The sequence below is a fragment of the Serinus canaria genome, chromosome 1 (assembly GCF_022539315.1).
Source record: "Serinus canaria isolate serCan28SL12 chromosome 1, serCan2020, whole genome shotgun sequence".
Classification (NCBI taxonomy): Eukaryota; Metazoa; Chordata; class Aves; order Passeriformes; family Fringillidae; genus Serinus; species Serinus canaria.
In genome coordinates, this window is record NC_066313.1 from 114,126,450 (window position 1) to 114,148,290 (window position 21,841).

A 21,841-nucleotide genomic window follows, 5' to 3' on the forward strand; every position below is an offset into this window, starting at 1 on the left:
ATTATTTTCATAGCCTGCACAAGGATTTTTCTGCCATTTTGCCACGCTGCCCATGGATTTTTTCCCCTGGGTGAGATGCAGTTCCCTTGACAATGACCCCCAAGAAATCCCAGCTGGGGCAGCACGAGGACAGAAAATTATTCACTCTGGGTTCCTTCAGCCCACGGCTACAAAAAGCTGGGAATCCTCTTCCAGGAGCTCTGGCAGACACAAAATATTCACCTCCACGAGCTGCACACAAACAAAACCTTTAAAACCCCAGGATTTGAGGCTGAAGAAGAACTTGTACACCAAAGCTCTGCTTGAGGGCTGCTTCTTGTGCAAGGGAAAAAGAGGAAGGAGAGCTGAAACCACGTGGTTTAACCCAGAAATGTCTGAGCTGGCAGGGGGAGCTTTTCCTCTGAGCCCTGCCAAAAACCAAAAGAGGAATCACCCAGGAACAGCCCCTGGAGATCATCCTGAGGCACCAACAAACACAAAAATACAAATATTTAAAATACCCTGGGTTTGCTTGGGCAGAGCTGCTGCAGCCCTTGGGACACAAACCTGAGCCCCAGGCTGGGGCCAGGGTCTGGCAGTGACAGAGTGACAAAGACATGAAAATAGTGCCAAAGAATGGTGCCAGAGAGAGGAGCAGGAGGCAGGAGCAGCCAGGCTGGGTTTGCCAGGGAAGGAAAAGACTGATAGAAAGAGTGACAAAGAAATGAAAATAGTGCCCAGAAATGGTGACACAGAGAGAGGAGCAGGAGGCAGGAGCAGCCAGGCTGGCTGGGCCAGGGAAGGAAAGGAACAGACTGATAGAAAGAGTGACAAAGAAATGAAAATAGAGCCAAAGAATGGTGACACAGAGAGAGGAGCAGGAGGCAGGAGCAGCCAGGCTGGCTGGGCCAGGAAGGAGCCCTGAGCTCAGCCAGAGGGCAGGAGTGGCAGCTCACAAAGGCACTCTCTGAGCCATCCCTGCTCATCCCACTCTGCCCAGCACTGCTCTGGGGATGTCCCCCCAGCTTCTCTTCCACAGGACACCCCCCACAGGCCCCACGTACCTCCTTGAAGTGGGATGGGATTTCCAGAGGGGGCTGAGCCCAGTGTTTGATTTTTTGGTGGTGTTTCCACAGGAACAGCAAAGCAGCTGCCCCCAGATTGGCAAGGACCAAGGCCAGGACAAAGAGGGGGATGATGAACCCAGCCCGGGTTGCCTCTGCAAAAAAAGGGGAAAAAATTCCAAATACACATGGCAGGTTCAAATTTATGGAATCATGGAATGGTTTGGGTTGGGAGGGACCCTAAACCCCACCCCAGCCATGGCAGGGACACCTCCCACTGTGCCCAGTGTCCAGCCTGGCCTTGGGCACTGCCAGGGATCCAGGGGCAGCCCCAGCTGCTCTGGCAATTCCATTCCAGCCCTGCCCACCCTGCCAGGGAACAATTCCTCATTGCCAAGGTCCCACCCAGCCCTGCCCTCTGGCACTGGGAGCCATTCCCTGGCTCCTGTCCCTCTGTCCTTGTCCCCAGTCCCTCTGCAGATCTCCTGGAGCCCCTTCAGGCCCTGCCAGGGGCTCTGAGCTCTCCCTGGAGCTTCTCCTCTCCAGGTGAGCACCCCCAGCTCTGCCAGCCTGGCTCCAGAGGGGCTCCAGCCCTGGCATCAACTCCTTGATCCCATTTTACAGCAGGATCAGGAAGGAAGAGGAGAAGGAACCACCCAGACCCTCCATCCCTGGCTGAAAATTCCTGGTTCTTTTGCCACTGATGCCAGGAGTGAGCTCCCCTGGTGCCCTCAGCACCCCTGGCACACTGGGGGTGACAGGGACAGTCCAGGTGGTGCAGGACTCGTGTTCCACCCCCAACCCCCCTGCCAGCCCCTACCACTGAGGGCAGTTCTGTGGCACTCTGGGGCACTTGGCTGCCCTTCCAGCAGGTGACCTGAGTAGATCTCCAGCTGCACTTGAACACTGAAGCAATAAAGTGTTGCCTCCTTCAGATTTCCAATCTGGAATAGTGTCTTGCTTTCACTTAGCTTCTGCTGGAAAGACACACACAACAAGAAAGGGGTTACTGTAAAAACCAGACCAGTTTTCAATACAAATATCCCTCCCCCATTTCGATTTCTCATTCAAGAAACCCAATTTTTATTTCTCCTCACTCATCTTTCCCAAACAACAGAAGCAGTGGAATATTTCTGTTTTTCTGGGAATTTTGATGCAGCTTCTGCAGCAGCTCAGGCAGGGGGCAAAACCCAGAGGAATGGAGGGGAAAAGGAAACCACAGTGACTCCTTTGCTGGCTGTCAGCTGAAGGTGTTCTGAGTGAGAGAAAAACACACCCTGCTGCAAGGCAGGAAGGAAGTGGAGAGGATTTAACAAGGACCTTGAGGCAGAAGGGCTTGTAAATAAATTGGTTTTGCTTCTGTTTTTTAGATGTCTGACTCCACATTGATGTCATTTGGAAGCTTCCTCTTTTATAATAATTTTTTTTTTTTTTAAGCCTGACTTCACACCTCCCCTGCACCTCTGGCCTGTCCAAGCACAGTTCCCAGGCAGCAGCAGGAGCAGCACAGGAGGATCCCAAACCTCTGAGGCTCAGGATGAACAGGGATGACCCCAGCTCACCCAGCCTGCTCCTGCCTTCTCCTCCCCCTGCCCTGGGCTCAGGCACAGCAGAGCAGGAGGGACCTCCCAGAGTCTCCCCAAGTGCCTGAGGAAGCTGTGGAGTGCAAAGTCACCTCTGGCAGCAGCTCTGTCCCCAGATGTGCAGAGAGGTTCCATCCTTCCCAGCCAGAGGGAGGAGGCTCCCACGTTTGGAAGTGCAGCAATCCTTGTGCCAAGGCCAGAGCCCTTTCCCCAGCCCCCGTGGTGACCCTGGCTGGAGGTCACACCAAATCCACTGAATGTCTGTCCCCACTGCTGTCCTGCCAAGGGACACTGACTCCAGCCCTCAGCCCCCAGCACCAAGAACAGAAGGGAGAGGACTCTTACTTTTGCTGTGGCACTGGTGCTGTTCTCCCAGTAGGACACACGGTACTGGAGGATGTCCCCAGGCTCGGGCTGGAAGGGGGGCCTGACACTGATGAGCAGAGAGCCAGGGCTGGCACTGACACTGGTCACCCTGGGGGGACCCAGAGTGGCTGAAAACAAACAGAGCGAGCAGGGAAACCCCGGGCTGCACAGCTGCCTCCAGCCCCACAGATCCCAAATCCCTGGGGCTGGCAAAGCCCTCCCAGCCCAGGCAGTGCCAGCTGTGCCCCATGGCCACCCTGTGCCCAGCCCAGAGCACTCAGTGCCACCTCCAGGGGACACCTGCAGGGATGGGCACTGCAGAGCTCCCTGGGCAGCCCCTGCCAAGGCCTGAGCCCCCTTTCCATGGGCAAATTCCTGCTGCTGGCCAAGCTGAGCCTGCCCTGGCCCAGCCTGAGGCCGTTCCCTCTGCTCCTGTCCCTGTGCCCTGGGAGCAGAGCCCGACCCCCCCGGCTGTCCCCTCCTGGCAGGGACTTGTGCAGAGCCACAAGGGCCCCCTGAGCCTCCTTTGCTCCAGGCTCAGCCCCTGCCCAGCTCCCTCAGGGATTCTCCAGCCCCTTCCCAGCTCCCTCAGGAATTCTCCAGCTCCTTCCCAGCTCCCTCAGGAATTCTCCAGCCCCTTCCCAGCTCCCTCAGGGATTCTCCAGCCCCTTCCCAGCTCCCTCAGGAATTCTCCAGCCCCTGCCCAGCTCCCTCAGGAATTCTTCAGCTCCTTCCCAGCTCCATTCCCTGCCCTGGACACTCTCAGCAAACACTCCAAATATTGACAGCTTTTTTTCTTCACCTACTTTATGCATTTACCATATTTCCTTAACTTTTCCTGGAAATTCAGTAAATATTAACCAATAGTTGATGCTCTGAAGTGTCTCAGTTTCATCAGCCTGCCACACCCTCCTTGCTCCCCAAAACCCCACCACTGTTTGGGCCCTAGATGGGAAGAGCAATAATGAGTGTTCCTCTCCTTGCTTTGATGTCTCCATGTGTCCATTAGGATAAGCATGGTGACCTGCAGGGCTCCAGGGTGTAAATCATGAAAATACCAATGGAGTGCTGCCAGAAGTTCTCATTAACAGCAAAAATCACTCCTTGCATGCACCAGCTCCTCACTGTGCCTCACACCCAGAGACTCTGATCCAGGCACTGAAGGAGGAGCCATGGATTTGCTTTTTGGGAACTGATCTCCAGGGCAGTGACACAAGAATGACCCCAGAATGTTCCTCCTGTCCCCCCAGACCTCTGCCCTGTCCCACACTCCCATCAGCTGGGTGCTGTCCCAGCCTCCTGAGGATCCCAGTCCCAGTCCTGCACCAAGCCTGGGGATATGTCAGGGTTCATGCTGGATTCAGGCATTTCCTCACTCTGCTGCCAGAGGAAATCCAGATTTAGAACCAGGGCAAGAGTCAGACTCTGGAGCCTGGACTGTGACTGCCCTCAGCAGGTCTGGGAGATCAGGGACTGGAGAGCCCATAAATCCCTTCCCCTGCTTAGCTCCCATTTCAAAGGTACTTTTTAACCTCAACACTGACTTTTTTCCTAATCCTAAAGCCAAGCACAGCATGGCAAAGAGCAGATCTCAGAACAGCAGCACCAAACCTGCTCACACAGAGGGGCTGGGGCTGCCCCTGGATCCCTGGCAGTGCCCAAGGCCAGGCTGGACACTGGGGCTGGAGCAGCCTGGGACAGTGGGAGGTGTCCCTGCCATGGCAGGGGTGGCACTGGGTGGGATTTAGGGTCCCTCCATCCCATGACTGCACACTGTTTATTTTGCATTTAGAAATGAATCATTCCCCCTGCCAGCCCCAAACACACTCAAAAGGCCCTTCAATAAATATCCCCTTTATTCCTCCCAGCTCATCCAGCCTCTGTCCCAGCTCCTTGGGGCACCCCTGTCCCAGCAGAGCCCAGAGAGGCAGCCCAGGGAGAGGCACCCGTGTCCCAGGCGTTCCCAGAGCCCAGAGCAGGCTGCTCCCAGCACTCACTGTTGCTCTCTGCCACGAAGGGAGGGCTGTATGCCCAGGCTGATGCCAGGGTGCCCAGCTGGGCCCGCACGCGCAGCAGGATCGTCCAGCGCCGCCGCCGCCGCAGCTCGGGAGGGAACCAGCACTGGGGCTGGGGGCTCTGGGCACAGCCCATCTCACTCCAGACAGGATAGGACCCTCTGCTAGAGCACAGCAAAAAGCATCCCTTAGCCTGAGGGCAGGATGTGAGCACAGCTCTGTGTGTTCTGTCACCAGTGCGGGGTCCAGCACTGTGCAAGGGCTCTACAGCCCTTCTGTCAGCCAGAGAGGTTGGGAAGAGGATCCATGCTTACCCCAAAAGACTTCTCACAGAATTCCCAGAATCCCAGGGTTGGAAGAGACCTCCAAGCCCATGGAGTCCAGCCCAGCCCCAGCAGCCCAGCTGAGCCCTGGCACCCAGTGCCACCTCCAGGCTTTGTTAAACACCCCCAGGGATGGGCACTCCACCACCTCCAGGGCAGCCAGGCCAGAACTTTCTCCCCCTTGCTGGAAAAACCTTTTCCCTGCTCTCCAGCCTGGATTTCCCTGGGTGCAGCTCCAGGCTGTGAGCTCTGGCTGTGTCAGTGCTGCTGCAGACAGAGCCCAGCCCCAGCTGAGCACAGGCACCTTTCAGGAGCTGGCAGAGGGATGGGGGCACCCCTGAGTCTCCTTTTCTCCAGGCTGAGCACCCCCAGCTCCCCCAGGGCTCCCTCTCAGGGTTTGTGTTCCCAGCCCCTCTCCAGCCTCGCTGGCCCCTCTGGATGGGCTCAGTGTCCCAAGGTCCCTCCCAAACTGAGGGGCCACAGCTGGACACAGCACTCTACCAAGATCACTGACACAGAAACCAAGAAAGGAAGAAGGATAAACAAGAGAAATCTGCAACTGCCCATTCCAATGAGCATTTGTTTGTCTCTCCTGACCAATAAGTCAAGTGTGAACTTCTGAGTTTTGTAAGACTGTATAAAAAGCATCCATGCTAAAATAAAAACAGTTTGAAGCCTTCTGAAATGGAGTGTGTGGCTTTGCACTGTCTCAATCTCAGCTACAACATATCACCATCTGCTGAAACCAGGTGGGACAGTGTTCTTTATCTCACCCAGGATTTTTATCAATGGCAGGAAAAGATTTTAAGGTGATCTACCTGCCCTTGAAAAAGGGATATTTTGATTTGGCATGGCAAAAATCAGAGGATTTGCAAATTGCATTACTGAACTTCTCAGGTGTTTGTTCTTTATTCACTTTCCAGGGTGCTGAGAGAAAAACTGAGCTTCAGAGGAAAACCCATGTTAAGTGCAGTGCCCTTAAAGGCTGCAGCAGTATTTACTGCTGGCTCTGGGAAAACACACAAATCAGAAATAACACGGCATGACCACGGGGATCAGACACTGAAATAGTCAAAGGTTCTCCTCAAACTGTTGAACTGGCAGCAGAATTTAGAGATTCTCCTGATAACTCCAGGGGGATACCTTCTGTTAATGGGCCAGCTGTTAAAACCAGGCAGGACAGGTTTCCTTATCCCTTCCACAACCCATCCCTCATAACTCTGGGGAAATCTCTTCTGTTCATGGCCATTGATCATTAATTATCTGCTGTCCATGGCCAGGGAGTGTCCCTGCAGGGCTGATCAAATTCTATCATCCCAGGGGAGGAGCCAAGCATTCCTCCCTGGATCCAATCTGCCCTGGGAACAGCCCAGCAGCCTTTGCCCCCTGCATTCCCAGAGGAGCAGCTTTCTGCTGCCCTGCATTCCCAGAGGGAGAGCAGGCCCATCTCCAGCAGCCCTGGAGCTGCAGAGGAAAACTCCCCCCTTGGGCAGGATCCCTGCTCCAGCAGAACCACAGCTGGCACTGCAGGAGGGCTGAGCCCCCCTGGGATGGGACTGTGCCACCACCCTGAGCCCCCCTGGGATGGGACTGTGCCACCACCCTGAGCCCCCCTGGGATGGGACTGTGCCACCACCCTGAGCCCCCTGGGATGGGACTGTGCCCCCACCCTGGGATGGGACTGTGCCACCACCCTGAGCCACAGGGGTCAGCTCCTGCTCTGACTCTGGCAGGGTTGGTTTGTGCCACTGCATTTTTATTTTATTTTCCCTAGTGAAGAACTGTTATTCCTGCTCCCACATCTTTGCCTGAGAGCCCCTTAATTTCAAAATTCCAATAATTCAGAGGGAGGGGATTTGCATTTTCCATGTCAGGGGAGGCTCCTGCCCTCCTTACAGACACCTGGCTGTTCCAACCCAGACAGCAATACACCAAGAGCAGGCAGTGCAGCCACCTGGGACACCACACCCCCTCCCAGCCACCTCTGGAGAGACAAGGATGGGTCACACAGCTCTGCCTTCACATGGGTTAAACTAACCCCAGGGCCCACCCAGCTCCTCAGGACCTGGGGAAATTTAAATTGGCCAGAGAAAAATCAGGAAAGGTAAAATTCTGTGCAGCATTTCTGGGTGTGCTCAGGGCTGCACTCTCTCCTCAGCTCAGGGGACACATCATGGGCCAAGGGCCTGTCAGCCACCAGGAGCTGCTCCTGGAGATCCAGAAAAATCTCTGTGATAAAAAACATCCTTTCACTCTGTGCTTATTCATTGTCAGGGTTTCTGGGGTTTTTAAAACCAGTTGTTATCCTGGATTAGAACAAAATGAGGTTTGATTTGCTATTTACTCACGTTCTGTACTGGGCTGTGTATAACACTGTGCCATTCTCCACTGGAACAGGAGACCACCTCAGCAAACTCTGGAAGTTGTAGGAATAAACCTCCACATTTTGGGGGGCTGGTAAATAGGGAGAAGTTTCTAAAGGAAGAAGAGAAATAAAAAAAAATTATTGAAACATTCAAGTAACCAAATTTCAGCCCCCAAATTCCATCACCATGGATTAAATTTTCACTGCTTTGCAGGCAAAACCATTTCCCTTCCTTCTCCTGTTTCCAGGGGCTCTGGCACATTCAGGCTCCCAGTGCCAGAGGGCAGGGCTGGGTGGGACATTGGCAATGAGGAATTGTTCCCTGGCAGGGTGGGCAGGCCCTGGCACAGGGTGTCCAGAGCAGCTGGGGCTGCCCCTGGATCCCTGGCAGTGCCCAAGGCCAGGCTGGACACTGGGGCTGGAGCAGCCTGGCACAGTGGGAGGTGTCCCTGCCATGGCAGGGGTGGCACTGGGTGGGATTTAGGGTCCCTCCCAACCCAAACCAGTGTGGGATTCTGTGTATCCATGAATTCCAACTCCCTGGTTTTTATTCATTCCATAGAGAACATAAAGCTGAAAGTACCTAGCCCAGCACAAAACCACAAACCCACCCAGTACCCCATGAAGCCATAAATGAGGGTCCCAGAATCACCAGGGCTGGAGGAGCCCCCCAGGATCACCCAGTGCCACCCCAGCCCCACCAGCAGCACCCCAAACCCTGTCCCCAAGGCCACATCCAGACTGCTCTGGGACAATCCCAGGGACTCCAAACCTCCCTGGGCAGCTCAGCCCAAGGCCTGACCACTCTGAGAGGGACAAAAATGTTTCTAATTTCTGATCTGCCTCTCCCCTGGTGCCATTTGAGGTCATTTCCTCTCCTCCTTTCCCTTGGGACAGGCAGCAGAGCCCGACCCCCCCGGCTGTCCCCTCCTGGCAGGACTCGTGCAGAGCCACAAGGGCCCCCTGAGCCTCCTTTGCTCCAGGCTCAGCCCCTTCCCAGCTCCTCAGCTGCTCCTCACAGCACATTCTTTTTTCTGGAAGGTTTTCCAGCCCTTCCTCTGCCCACTGGGGATCACAGCAGCTGATCTGTTCTGTCTGCAGCTCAGATCTGTTCTGTTTGCCTCCCAGCACAGCCCAGGTGGGCACCCAGCCCCTGCCCACCCTGCCAGGGAACAATTCCTCATTGCCAAGATCCCACCCAGCCCTGCCCTCTGGCACTGGGAGCCATTCCCTGGCTCCTGTCCCTCCATCCTTGTCCCCAGTCCCTCTGCAGCTCTCCTGGAGCCCCTTCAGGCCCTGCCAGGGCTCTGAGCTCTCCCTGGAGCTTCTCCTCTCTTTTCCCCCATCTGCCTCCTGCTGACCTTGAGGTCATTCCAGTGAAACCTTCCAGGAGCCAGGTGGGAAAAAAGCCCTTCAGGAAGACGTGGTGGCCCTGCAGAACCCCTGGCTGTGCCAGCTTTGAGATGATCTCACCAGGCAGGAAATGGCAGCAGCTCTGTGGGTGGGGAGGGCCCCGAACCCAGGTGTGAAAAATGGGTATTGTATGATTGGCTTTTCACAAATATTGAAATGAATATTCCATGTGTTATGTTAGAAAGTTCTGCTGTATTCATTCTCTTAAGGAGTGTGTTAAATAGAGATTTATGTTATAACAGAATGTTAAAATAGAAACTTTGCTATGGAAGATAATGTTTCAAGAAAGGACTCGCACCAGACAGCAGCCATGGGACACCTGAATCTTTCAGAGAAAGAGAATTTATTGCCCCATTATCAGAACAAACGAACTCCTTCCTGCCTGCTCAGCCCTGGAGACGCCGTCAGGATCCAGAGGAAGGAGCTGACCCTGCCCAGCCAGAATCCTGGGTGGGAATGGAATTGATGCACCAGGGATGGGCTGTGGGAATGTGCAACAGGCTGTTGCTTTTAAGGGTTAATCCTCTGTTCACGTGGGGCCTTTTTGGGCTTATTTTGCCCAGAAAAGGTACCCGGACTGTCTGTAACTCTTTGTTTTTATTGTCTCATATTGTCCTAATCCAAATTGTCCAAATTATTATTACTCTAATTATATTGCTATTTTTATAACCATTTTATTAATAATAGTTTTTTTTAATTTTAAAACCAAGTGATTGGCGTTTTTCACACCAGGCCAGCTCCTGCTCAGGAGGGGCAAACCCCAGGGAAGAGCTGTGGGACAGAAAAAGGACAGACTGACAGCCCAGGGCGGGAGGAGGAAGCTGCCAAAACATGGCCCAAAAAGGGACAGAGCCAGGCAGGGCCTGGAGGGCAGCCACAGGCAGAGAGAAGGGAAATGGGGGTGGTGAGAGGGGGAAGGGCTGAGGAGAAGGGAGGGAGCAGCTGGAGCCAGGGAGGAGCAGCAGAACCAAAACCTCTGCAGGACACGGCCGAGGCTCCAGGGTCAGCCCCACAGCCCTGGCTGCCCAGGGATCCCTCCTGCATCCTGCAGGGAGAAAGGTTCTCCTTCTGCACCCCATGTGCTTTTCTGGAGGGACTCCTCACACCATGAGAGTCACAGAGTCAGGGAATGGTGGGGGTTGGAAGGGACTTTAGAGATCACCCAGTGATCACCATCAGCCTGGCCTGACAGAGAACCCAAAATACCCCACATGACAGCAGGTAATTTTTAACTCTGAAGAACAGAGTCTCCTAAGACACAGTCTGTAAATTTTTACATCAACAAGATCAGAAGATCAAGCACTTGAGTCAGTTTCTGGCCCAAGCTTCCTTGGAAATGTGGACTCACGTTAAAAAGTTTGTGGTTTTTTGATTTCCACATCAAGTTGCATTAAACCTTGAGTCCAAAATACCAAATAAAGAGTTGAGCTCTAGGTTTCCAAGAAAAGCTGTGGCTGCCCCATTCCTGGAAATGTCCAAGGCCAGCAGGCTGGAGCAGCCTGGGGCAGGGGAAGGTGTCCCTGGCCCTGGCAGGGGTGGAACAGTGTGACCTTAGACACGGCCAAGCCGGGCTGTGTTTCTCTCAGAGCCTCAATCAGGCCTGCCAATAATTTCCCAGGCTCATCTCTCAGGCAGTGCTCTCAGAACACACGGGGCTGGCTCAGCTCTGCAGACCTGGGGACATTCCCCACAGCTTCCCAATCCATTCACCTCCCAGGAGCTCGGGAGGCCCCCAAGGAGCCGTCTCTGAACGGGTGAGAAATTTTCACCTCCCAGTCCCACGGGTCCTTTCTCGCACTCTGGCTGCTGGTCTGGCACGTGGTGAGGTATCTCACACCATCTGTGCCCTCAGACCTCTGCCACACACCCTTCTGCAGAATCCCTGGAAGCTCTGAGAACCAAACACCACAGGCACCAACTCCCACCACACCTCAAATCAAGAGCAGGGAAGGACAGGGGGAGATGGGATTTTGGGAATTGTTCCCTGGCAGGGTGGGCAGGGGCTGGGATGGAATTCCCAGGGCAGAGGGGCTGCCCCTGGATCCCTGGCAGTGCCCAAGGCCAGGCTGGACACTGGGGCTGGAGCAGCCTGGCACAGTGGGAGGTGTCCCTGCCATGGCAGGGTGGGATTTTAGGTCCCTCCAGCCCAGCCCAGGATCCCATGGATGCATGCTATTTATTTTGCATTCAAAAATGAGTCATTTCCCCTGCCAGCCTCAAAAACATTGCAGAGCTCACCAAAAGCACTGCAGAGATTATCAAAGACACTGCAGAGCTCACCAAGAACACCCCAGGGCTCCTCAGCCCCCTGGGGGCTGCCACGAGGGTGCCACGAGGCTGAGGAGCTGCTTCCTCAGCCCAGAGGGAAATGTGAATTTCAGTCAGATCCCTCCCTCACAGGGCAGGGACTGCAGCTGCTGAAATCACACACTCAACTTCCTCCTCATCTCCAGTCTGCATGGCCTAAAATAACAACATGAACACTTCAAACACAGCACCCAGGGGTCCAAGCACCCTCAAAACCCCAAACTCCCTCGGCCAGGGGAGGACAGAGAGGTCCCATCCTGCCCGGCAGGGCTCTGCACCGGGTTGTTTCTTTCAGAGCAGCAGCCTTAGGAGGCTCAGATTGTTTTTTCCTGCTGTGCAGAGAATACAAGGTACTTCAAACCACGAGTCAGAACTTTCACAGCAGAGTGTGAAGCCACAATCACAGCCAGTGAAAGCAGCCTGGCTCGGGTCACCCACCCGAGTCCCAGCTCCTGCTGCTCCTCAGGGATTCCTGATCCCTTCCCTGCATCAGCCCCCAACCACCGTCCTGCTGCCCTGGCAGAACAGCAATCTGGGCTTTGGGGGATTTTGTGTGGACTTTTGCTGTTCCAGGGCACCAAAGTGGCTTCTCAGGGATAGTGCAAGATCCCTATCCATGGCAGGGGGTTGGAATTAGAGCACCTACAAGGAACTTCCTGATCCAACCTATTTTGGGATGCTGGGATTCCCAGAGCTCCCTGGGAAGTCCCTCGGCTGCTGACTGCAGGAGGCCTTGCCCTGGTTTGCCTCAGTCCAGCCAGGGAGTCTGGAACCACCAGAGAGCCCCACAGGGCTCAGCAGGGTCAGGCTGGTCAGCCAGGCTGTGGGCTGGGACATGGTCATGGTGAACTCATGGGACATGGTGAACTCATGGGGAGCCCGAGTGCTGGGGGAGCACCACATTCTGTGCACAGCTCGTCCCATCGTGGAGTGGTTTTGGTTGGGAGGGACCTTAAACATTATCCCAGTGCCACCCCTGCCATGGCAGGGACACCTCCCACTGTCCCAGGCTGCTCCAGCCCCAGTGTCCAGCCTGGCCCTGGGCACTGCCAGGGATCCAGGGGCAGCCCCAGCTGCTCTGGCAATTCCATCCCAGCCCCTGCCCACCCTGCCAGGGAACAATTCCTCATTGCCAGTGTCCCACCCAGCCCTGCCCTCTGGCACTGGGAGCCATTCCCTGGCTCCTGTCCCTCTGTCCTTGTCCCCAGTCCCTCTGCAGCTCTCCTGGAGCCCCTTCAGGCCCTGCCAGGGGCTCTGAGCTCTCCCTGGAGCTTCTCCTCTCCAGGCGAGCACCCCCAGCCCTCCCAGCCTGGCTCAGAGCAGAGCGGCTCCCCTGGGACACACCTGGAGCCGGGATCACAGAGCTCGAGCCTGCAGAGCCATTTCCACCAAACCTAAACCCAAACTCGCGTCCATCCACACTTTTAAACGGCCTTTAATGGAGGTGCCACCTCCCAAACCTCCGCCACGCCACGAGCACCGGGCGGTGCCACAGCCCCACACGGGCCCCTGCGGCCCGGCCCGGGCTCCACCACAGCGGGGTCTGGGAGCCTCAGCCGGGATGGGCAGGACCGAACCCCGGGATGGGCAGGACCGAGCCCCGGCATAGGCTGAGCCTGGCCCGGCCCCAGCAGCTGCTCGGGGCCCGGAGAGCCGGGGCGGGGGGAAGGCACAGGGGACACCGGCACAGGCCCCGCGCGGCGACCGAGACCGCGCCCGGGGCCACCCAGAGCCCGCGGGCACCGAACCCCGCGGGCACCGAACCCTGCTAACACCGAGCCCTGCAAACACCGAGCCCTGCAAACACCGAGCCCCGATTTCCCCCGGCCCCGCACCCACCTGCGGCCGAGCCCAGTAGCAGGAGCAGCAGAAGCAGCAGCAGGAGCAGCAGGAGCGGGAGGGAGCGGAGCGGAGCCCGGCCCCGCATGGCCCCGCTCGGCCCCCGCTCGGCCGCGGGTCCCCCCGAGCGCGGCCGGGCCGGGCCGGGCCGGGCTGGGCTGCGGCGGCCGTAGGCTCCGACCCGCACAGCCGCGGCCAGCGCCACCGCTCCGCCCCTGTCACCGCCTCTGCCACCGCCACCGTCACCGCCCCCGCGGGCTGAGCCCGGCCCGGCCCCGCCCGAGGGCCCTGCAGGCTCCGGGAGGAGCCGGGAGGGCCAGGGAGGGCGGGGGTGCTCGGGTGCATGATCCTGTCCTGGCCCTTCTCCTGCCCCTGTCCTTGTCTCTGTCCCCTTCTCCTGTCCGAGTACCTGTCCCCGTCTCTTCCTGCCCCCGCTTCGCTCCCCAGCCCCTATCCCCATCCCCATCTATTCTCTATCGCTATTCTTGTCGCTTCCACGGCCCCTGCCGCTTTTCCTGTCCCTGTCCCTGTGGTTGATGTGAGGACATCTAGCCCCGGGTTTCTCCGGCTGCACTGGGCACGACAGCACCCGTGGTGACACTGACTGCACACCTGCAGCCCCTTGGTGACAGTGACCACAACTACAGCCCCTGGTGACATTGACACACACCTGCAGCCCCTTGGTGACAGTGACCCCAACTACAGCCCCTGGTGACATTGACACACACCTGCAGCCCCTTGGTGACAGTGACCACAACTACAGCCCCTGGTGACATTGACACACACCTGCAGCCCCTTGGTGACAGTGACCACAACTACAGCCCCTGGTGACATTGACACACACCTGCAGCCCCTTGGTGACAGTGACCCCAACTACAGCCCCTGGTGACATTGACACACACCTGCAGCCCCTGGTGACACTGCACACCTGCAGCCCCTGGTGACACTGCACAACTGCAGCTGATGCCAGTGACAGCAGATTGTGACTGCAAAGACTGCTTTGGTTAAAAGCAGCTGAAGCAGAGGGGCATTTCATGTGTCTCCTGAACACAGCTGAAATACTCTCTCTTAAACACTTCAGAGAAGAAATGTTATTATCATTATCATAATTAATAGTGGCACTACTGTGTCAGCAGGACTGGCAGGACTGCTGACCAAAGAAACCAAGCAAGGTTAGGTGTTGCCACATTTCTCTTCACAGAGAAAAGCAAGGCACAATTCTTCCCAAGAATATTTCTGGGTTTCTCTGAACCCCAGAGAAAGGAAACACAATTCTTATCTCATTTGCTGTGCCCGTGTTTGTGCCAAAGCAGAATGCAAGATGGAGATGGTTTCCCCACAGTGAGGGGGTTTTGTTTCCTTGGCCTGGCAGGGCCAGGTGTGTGTCAGGACTGCCAGGTGACAGTCACAAAATGCTGGGCAGTTCTGTGCAGTTGAGTGCTTGGCAGGTTCAGTTTAGATGTAATGTAACATAGCGTAGTATAGCATAGAATAAGATAGTATAATAAAGTAATTAATTAGCCTTCTGATAAGATGGAGTCCTCCTCATTCTTCCTCCTTCTTCGGGGGCAAAAATATCCTCTCTAGTTAAGGGTGCTTCAAACACCTCCAATGAATGCAGATGGTGTTTGGGTGCCTGCGGGGTCCCTGGGCAGAGGCGGCACCGCTGCCACGGGATTCCCGAGCAGAGAGGAGCAGCAGGGGCTGCAGGAGCTGCAGGAGCTGCAGGGGCAGCAGGGGCAGTAGGAGCTGCAGGGGCTGCAGGAGTGCCAGGAGCAGCAGGAGCTGCAGGGGCTGCAGGGGCAGCAGGGGCTGCAGGGGCAGCAGGGGCAGTAGGAGCAGCAGGAGCAGCAGCAGGAGCTGCAGGGGCTGCCGTTCACCGGGGCAGGGCTGGCAGCTCGGGTTCCCGGGCGGATGAATCACTGGATTTCGCTGCTGTTCAGCTCTTTCTCCATCCGGGGGAAGATTTCTGCCCGTCCCTTGGCCCCGGGCTCTCGAGGCGTTTGCAGGGCGGGGCAGCGATAAAACAGGTGAGGATGTCACAGCCTTTAACCCGCACACAAAGGATGAGCGCCAGAAAGGAGCACAAACACAGTCTGAGCCTGCTGCCCCGGGCTGTCCCGGCCCCCGCGGGGAGGGTGACACCTCCCCAGGGCTCCGCTGAGCCCCTCGGGCTCCGGCGTTTCCCTGGAGCCGCCCGTGCTGCCCCAGGGATCCCGGAATCCCCGGCCCCAGGGCAGGGCAGGAGCGCCAGGGTGACTCAGGGACAGGGACAGGCTGGGACAGCGCCCCGCTTCTGAACAGGAACGTTCAGAAAAGAGAGCCCGCAGAGGGCACCTGGATTAGAGGGGTGCTGTCTCTGTTCCCCTGGGAGCCTCTCAGGATCCCCCGGCCAGGCCCGAGTGGGCAGACACCGGGGGAGTGACCCCGACACGGCCAGCTGTGGGGGGACACTCCCTCATGCCCCGAGGGTGCTGAGGGCAGCTGGACCAGTCACCTTTGCAGCAGAGGAGACACCAGAGACATCGGGGGAAGAAAGGGCTGACTCTTAGCAGGGCTCATCCAAGGTTTTATTCAGGAGCTCTGGGGAGCTCCCGTGTCACCGACAGGTTCCATGAAAAATCCTTTCCTTAGGATTTTTCCCTCCTGAGAAGCTGAGAGGCCTCAAGAGCAAAATGCAAACAAGGATTCTCTGCTGCTGTGGGATGCAGCAGGTGGGTCTGGGATTGGTCTCTGTGGTTGTTTCTAATTAATGGCCAATCCCAGTCCATGTGTCCAGACTGTCTCGGTCACAGACAAACCTTTGTTATTCATTCCTTTTCTATTCTTAGCCAGCCTTCTGATGGAATCCTTTCTTCTGTTCTTTTAGTATAGTTTTAACATAATATATATCATAAAAGAATAAACCAAACCCTCTGAAACATGGAGTCAAGATTCTCTTCCCTCCCCCTGGACTCCCCTGTGAGCAATGCATCACTCCTGCACCTCAGGGGCCTCCTGCCCAGAGCCCCGGGAGATGTGCCAAGGTCACATTTAAAGGGAGGAGGAAACCAAAAGCAGATAACATTTTACCATCCAATAAATGACCCAAAGGGATGGGCACTAAGGGACAGACACTTAGCACAGGGTATAAAACAAGTCTCTTGGGGCTGACCCCTGGCCTCTGGCTAATCGCTCGACCGAAGCTTCTAGATGGAGGGGATGGGATGCTGGGTGATTGACAGAGAGCCAGGGTGGGATTTGGGGATGATCTCAACAAGGGAAAGGAATTCCACAGGTAAAGGGAAGGGGGTGCAATCTGGGGTAAACTGTTTGGGAAAACCACGGGGATACAAAAACCAAAACTACTTCAAAGTATTACAAAGTATAAAAACACACTCCAACAGGGTGCCCTCATTAATGAGGCTTTGATGGATGGAAGAAGCGTGGAGGAACTGGAAATTGGAGAGACTCCACTCGTGACTTAGCAGCGGGGTTCCCCTCCTCCCTTCTGCTAAAGGACACGCTCACTACAGAAATTCCAGAACTCGTCATGTCTGCTTGCCCTTTGCCAGGGCAGAGGGGGAACTCGGGCAGGGTTTGGTTTCAGCCCAGGCAGAGCTTTCAGCCCAGCTCTGTCCTAACTGGAGCCTCCTGATAAATCACAGCCCAAGAAATGACTCTCCTGGAGTCCCCTCTGGGAGGAGGGAGGTCAAAGTGACAAAAGGTTAATGGAAGATGTGGTTTCCACCATCAGCTGATGAGGGATGATTTATTAAAACTGGGAGCTTAAGGAGAATGGGGAGAATGGAGAATAAAGTAATTTAATGAAGACAGAGGGAAGAGAGAGCTGGGTTTAATGCAACATCCAATCAAAAAGGAAAATTATATCAATGATCCAGGAAATCTGCAGAACCTACAGGAGAATAATTCTGTGTGTTGGCTTTCTTGTCTTTGAGCCTAGGGAGAGGGAAGCAAAGTCAATGCCAAATCAGACAGTGAGGGATAAATGATCCTGTGATTTTCCTGCAGCCAAGTTTCTGGCACAGAATCCTGAAAAAAAAATTGAATCTACAAAAAGAGAAGGAAGGTACCCAAAAACCACACACAGAGAGGGGAAATGAATCCATTGCCAGACCCAGGGGCAGTTCCACATCAGGCAGTGATCAGGATGTGAACAATTTTAGGACCATAGTGGTCTGGGAGAGAAATCAGCCCCTGCCTTGTGTTCCTCAGTTGTCCCTCCGTTGATGCAAAGAACCACAGGTAATTCAGTCAGGAAACTGAAACAAGAAAGGAAAGCAGGAAGGATCCCCCCTGTCCTATTCAAATCACACTTCAGAAAGCCTTAAACAAATTCCAGACTTACTATATCAAAAGCTCTTCAAACTCTGACCTCATTCCTTGCCACTCCTGGTGCTTGCTGCTCGGATTTTTAACCTTCTTCCTGGAAGAGAAACAGAACTGAGTTGTTTGATAGGGGCCTGACATGAAAAGGAAAAAAAAATCTTAGAGAAAACCCACGTTGGTCTGGTCAGCCACAAACCCTCCCACTGCAAACCCTGCTGTGGGGGCTCTGCTGATGTTTGGGGCTGATCTGGACCCTCATGTGCCAGCTGGGAACTCTTGGAGGCAGATGGGAAATTATCTAGATGTGTGAAGAGGCATCTGCAATTCAATTTTGGTCCCAGTTTCCAGTCCTACCCTGCCCTCTGGCACTGGGAGCCATTCCCTGGGTGCTGTCCCTCCAGCCCTTGAGCCCAGTCCCTCTCCTGGAGCCCCTTTAGGTGTCACACCTACAGGGGGTTAAAGGAAATTCCATCACCCTGGAAAGAGATTTGAGTTTTATTGGATGATTTTTTAAGGTCCCTTCCAGCCTAACCCAGCCTGGGGTTCTGAGATTTCACCAGGCTCAGGTGACACAGCTTGTGCCTGTGAAAGGGAGAGGTCACAAAGAGATCAGGAAGAAAGAAGCAGCTCCTCCATCCCTGGGTTGTGTGGAATGTTCTGTGTTCTGACCTAGAGTGGGATTTTGGGTTTGCTGCTGAACTCAGAGCTGGCCCAGGCTTTCCCAGAGCCCTTGGGTCCATTGTGGGTGTGCATTTCACCACGTTGTGAGGCTCAAAGTAAAAAAAAAAAAAATGGTGTTAGAAGCAAAAAAAAAAAGTGGTGTTAAAGAAAAAAAAAAAAAAGGTTTAGTGGTTCACTTACAGTAAAGGAGTGATGAAATCGAGTTTCTGGGAGACAGAGGAAGTGCAGCCAGGCAGTGCCTGGTCAGAGCAGTTTGCACGAGCCCAGAAAACAGAGCTCCACTCATGTGAGAGACAAACAGCCCGTGCTGCCAGGAATGGACCTGCCTGCCTGCTCAGCCCTTCTGAGAACAGCCTGGGCTGGGGCAGGAAACTCATCCTGAGCTTTGGGGGTCTGGGCACGACACTGAGGGGTAAAGAGCTGTAGGAGCAAAAAGATCACAGTGACCGAGGAAAGTCAGTTCCTCCAACGGTGACATTTAGGGGAATCTCAGAATGCCAGACTGGGTTGGGCTGGAGGGACCCCAAATCCCACCCAGGGCCACCCCTGCCATGGCAGGGACACCTCCCACTGTGCCAGGCTGCTCCAGCCCCAGTGTCCAGCCTGGCCTTGGCACTGCCAGGGATCCAGGGGCAGCCCCAGCTGCTCTGGGAATTCCATCCCAGCCCCTGCCCACCCTGCCAGGGAACAACTCCTCATTGCCAAGATCCCACCCAGCCCTGCCCTCTGGCACTGGGAGCCATTCCCTGGCTCCTGTCCCTCTGTCCTTGTCCCCAGTCCCTCTGCAGCTCTCCTGGAGCCCCTTCAGGCCCTGCCAGGGGCTCTGAGCTCTCCCTGGAGCTTCTCCTCTCCAGGTGAGCACCCCCAGCTCTCCCAGCCTGGCTCCAGCCCTGGAGCAGCTCCGTGCTCCCCTCTGGGCAAGGATCCATCATGGATCAGTTTTTGGTGCAGGAGTTTCCAAGGTGATGTGTAGGAAATGCAAACATGAATTTAAGGAACACACCCTAAGGCACCTTGGTTCTGGTAACAGGAAACTCACAGTCCAGAGTCACCCCAAACCTGTCCCCAGGGCACATCCAGACACCTCTGGGACACTCCCAGAAACTCCACCAGACCCCGGGAAAGTCATTCCAGTGCCTCACCAGCCTGGCAGGGAAAAACTGTTCAGTCTCTGATCTGAACCTTCCCTGTGAGAAAGGGAAGGGAAGGGAAGGGAAGGGAAGGGAAGGGAAGGGAAGGTTTGGGAAGGTTTGGGAGGTTGGGAAGGTTTGGAAGGGAAGGTTTGGGAGGGAAGGTTGGGAAGGTTTGGGAAGGTTGGGAAGGTTTGGGAAGGGGGAAGGGAAGGGAGGGAAGGGAAGGGAAGGGAAGGGAAGGGACGGGAAGGGAAGGGAAGGGAAGGGAAGGGAAGGGAAGGGAAGGGGGGAAGGGAAGGGAAGGGAAGGGAAGGGAAGGGAAGGGAAGGGACGGGAAGGGAGGGAAGGGAAGGGAAGGGAAGGGAAGGGACGGAAGGGAAGGGAAGGGAAGGGAAGGGCGGGAAGGGAAGGGAAGGGAAGGGAAGGGAAGGGAAGGGAAGGAGGGAAGGGAAGGGAAGGACAGGGAAGGGAAGGGAAGGGAAGGGAGGGAAGGGAAGGGAAGGGACGGGAAGGGAAGGGAAGGGAAGGGAAGGAAGGGAAGGGAAGGAAGGAGAGCCTCCAGGAGGCCTCCAAGGACCCTGTGAAAACCCCAACACCCAAAAAAGGGCATTTGGCTGGGAAAGAGTGAAAAATTCACTGTGACTCAGTGAAGGAACTCAGCAGAAGTGAGATGAGGTGAACACTCCTGCTTTTATAAACAAGTCCAGACACAGTGGGGGTGACAGGCAGGGAAGGAAGAGCTTTTCCATGGGAAAAAAAAGAAATTTTCCAGGGTTAAGAAGAGATTTTCCAGGGGAAAGAAGAGAGATTTTCTGGGGGAAAGAAGAGATTTTCCAGGGGAAAAGAGCCAAGCCAGGAGAGCAGGGATGTGGCAGCCCAGCTGGGGGGCTCTGGGCTGTGTGAAGGGCAGTGGGATTGTATCCCACTGATACAGTCACAGCCTCAATGCTGAAAGTGCATAAATAATGTATTTCTGTGTATATATAATACAATATATAGGGTACAAAACAACAGAATAGAAATAATACCTAAAATAGTATGTAGTATAGTATATAGTATATCTCATCCAAGCTACAAGGGACTCTCAATGTGTCCCCAAAGTGCCCCAAACTGCCACGGTGCCCCAGCCTGTTGATCTCTCCAGGCAGGAGATTTCCTGGGTGTGTTTTAGCTCCAGGGCTGCAGCAGAATCACTCCTTCAGACACTTCAGTGGATCGGATTTTAATTAGCTCTGACCAGGGAGCAGATGGAGCTCAAAGGTTCCAGCACAGGTGTGCCAGGAACCCCCTCACCTTTCCCAAAAAACCCCTGGAGGAGATGGATCCACCTCTGAAGGGAAGGGAAATGAAGCTCCTAAAGCCAAGCAGAGCTGCCACTGACACCTTTTGTTGAGGAAATGTTTTGGTTTTGCTGCCTCAGTTAAAGGATCCCCAAGGCAGCAGGGCTGGATTTGGTACTTGTGATGGGATTTCAGGGACTTCCCCCAGGAACTGCAGCAAAGAGAAAACTGATAACAAAGAAAACAGAGCTAATTTAATTCTTTTAAAATTAAATATTTAAAAGTTAAAAATGGTTTTCCAAGAGTCCCATGAAAAAATCATGGTCCAGCCCAAGTTTCTTTGGTTCTCTGCCACATTAACCACATCATGTGTTGCTTTTATTGAGGTCTAACAACAATTGCAGGAATAACAATTACAAATAACAATTGTGGAGAGTGTAGTTCAGACCTGGCTGTTAGAAAGAGGGCACAGCCGATAGATTTATTATGAATGGACATTGTGTGAGACAAAGGCCTCAGAGCAGGAATCCTTGAGAAGTGGGAACTCTGCGAGAAGTAGCAAACAGGGCGAAAAAGTAGGACGAGAAAGGAGAATCTGCACGTAGCCAGCTCACTGCAAAAGATAGCAAGATAAACTACAGAAATGCCAATTTAGGAGGAGCTGACCTAGGAGCTAACCAATAATGAGCTTGGCTTTTGCAATATTCACGAGGTCATTATGGAATGTATTTAACCAGAACTATATGATCAATAAACGAGTTTTGCTGGTGAACCATCTGGTGTCCGCGTCTCCCTTCATCCGACAAATGGTGACTGCCCGACGTGGTCCCTGTGTCTTGAATAAAAGAAGACACGGGAGGACGTGCCACGGTCGGTGAAGTAGCGTTGGGTCCTTTAGCAGCGGGGACGGCGTCCAACAAAGCAAGGAGAGGCGTCCCCAAAGGCATAGAGGTTCTTTGGGCCATCCGTGCCACCGGAGCCTGAAAAGCTGCAACAGCGCTGACGAACAACAATGGAGAGGCAAGTGACATATGATTTATTACAAATGCCTTAGAAAGAAAGGGTTAAAGGGAGTAGATCTTAAAAAAGAGCTCCCAGGATTACTAGCATGGGGATATTCAAAAGGTTGCTTTGTTAACGCCCACACAGTGCATGAGCTAACTG

General features: G+C 54.7%; 1 protein-coding gene across 4 annotated transcripts in view; it reads right to left on the reverse strand.

Moving 5' to 3' along the window:
- The window catches only part of IFNGR2 (interferon gamma receptor 2), a 19,802-nt gene extending 6,318 nt beyond the window's left edge, over positions 1-13,484 (reverse strand). The window contains exons 1-6 of one of the 4 annotated variants that reach the window (XM_050976036.1): positions 13,255-13,484; positions 7,679-7,805; positions 4,990-5,168; positions 2,972-3,120; positions 1,864-2,017; positions 1,044-1,198 (exon numbers count right to left, since the gene is read on the reverse strand). In XM_050976036.1, coding sequence (XP_050831993.1) covers positions 1,044-1,198; positions 1,864-2,017; positions 2,972-3,120; positions 4,990-5,168; positions 7,679-7,805; positions 13,255-13,342 — 852 coding nt within the window. In that variant the 5' untranslated portion in view covers positions 13,343-13,484. Of the gene's footprint in view, positions 1-1,043; positions 1,199-1,863; positions 2,021-2,971; positions 3,121-4,989; positions 5,172-7,678; positions 7,806-13,254 lie in introns of all 4 variants that reach the window. The other 3 variants (XM_050975951.1, XM_050975996.1, XM_050975899.1) reach the window with 3 other exon arrangements.
- Positions 13,485-21,841: the final 8,357 nt, after the last annotated feature.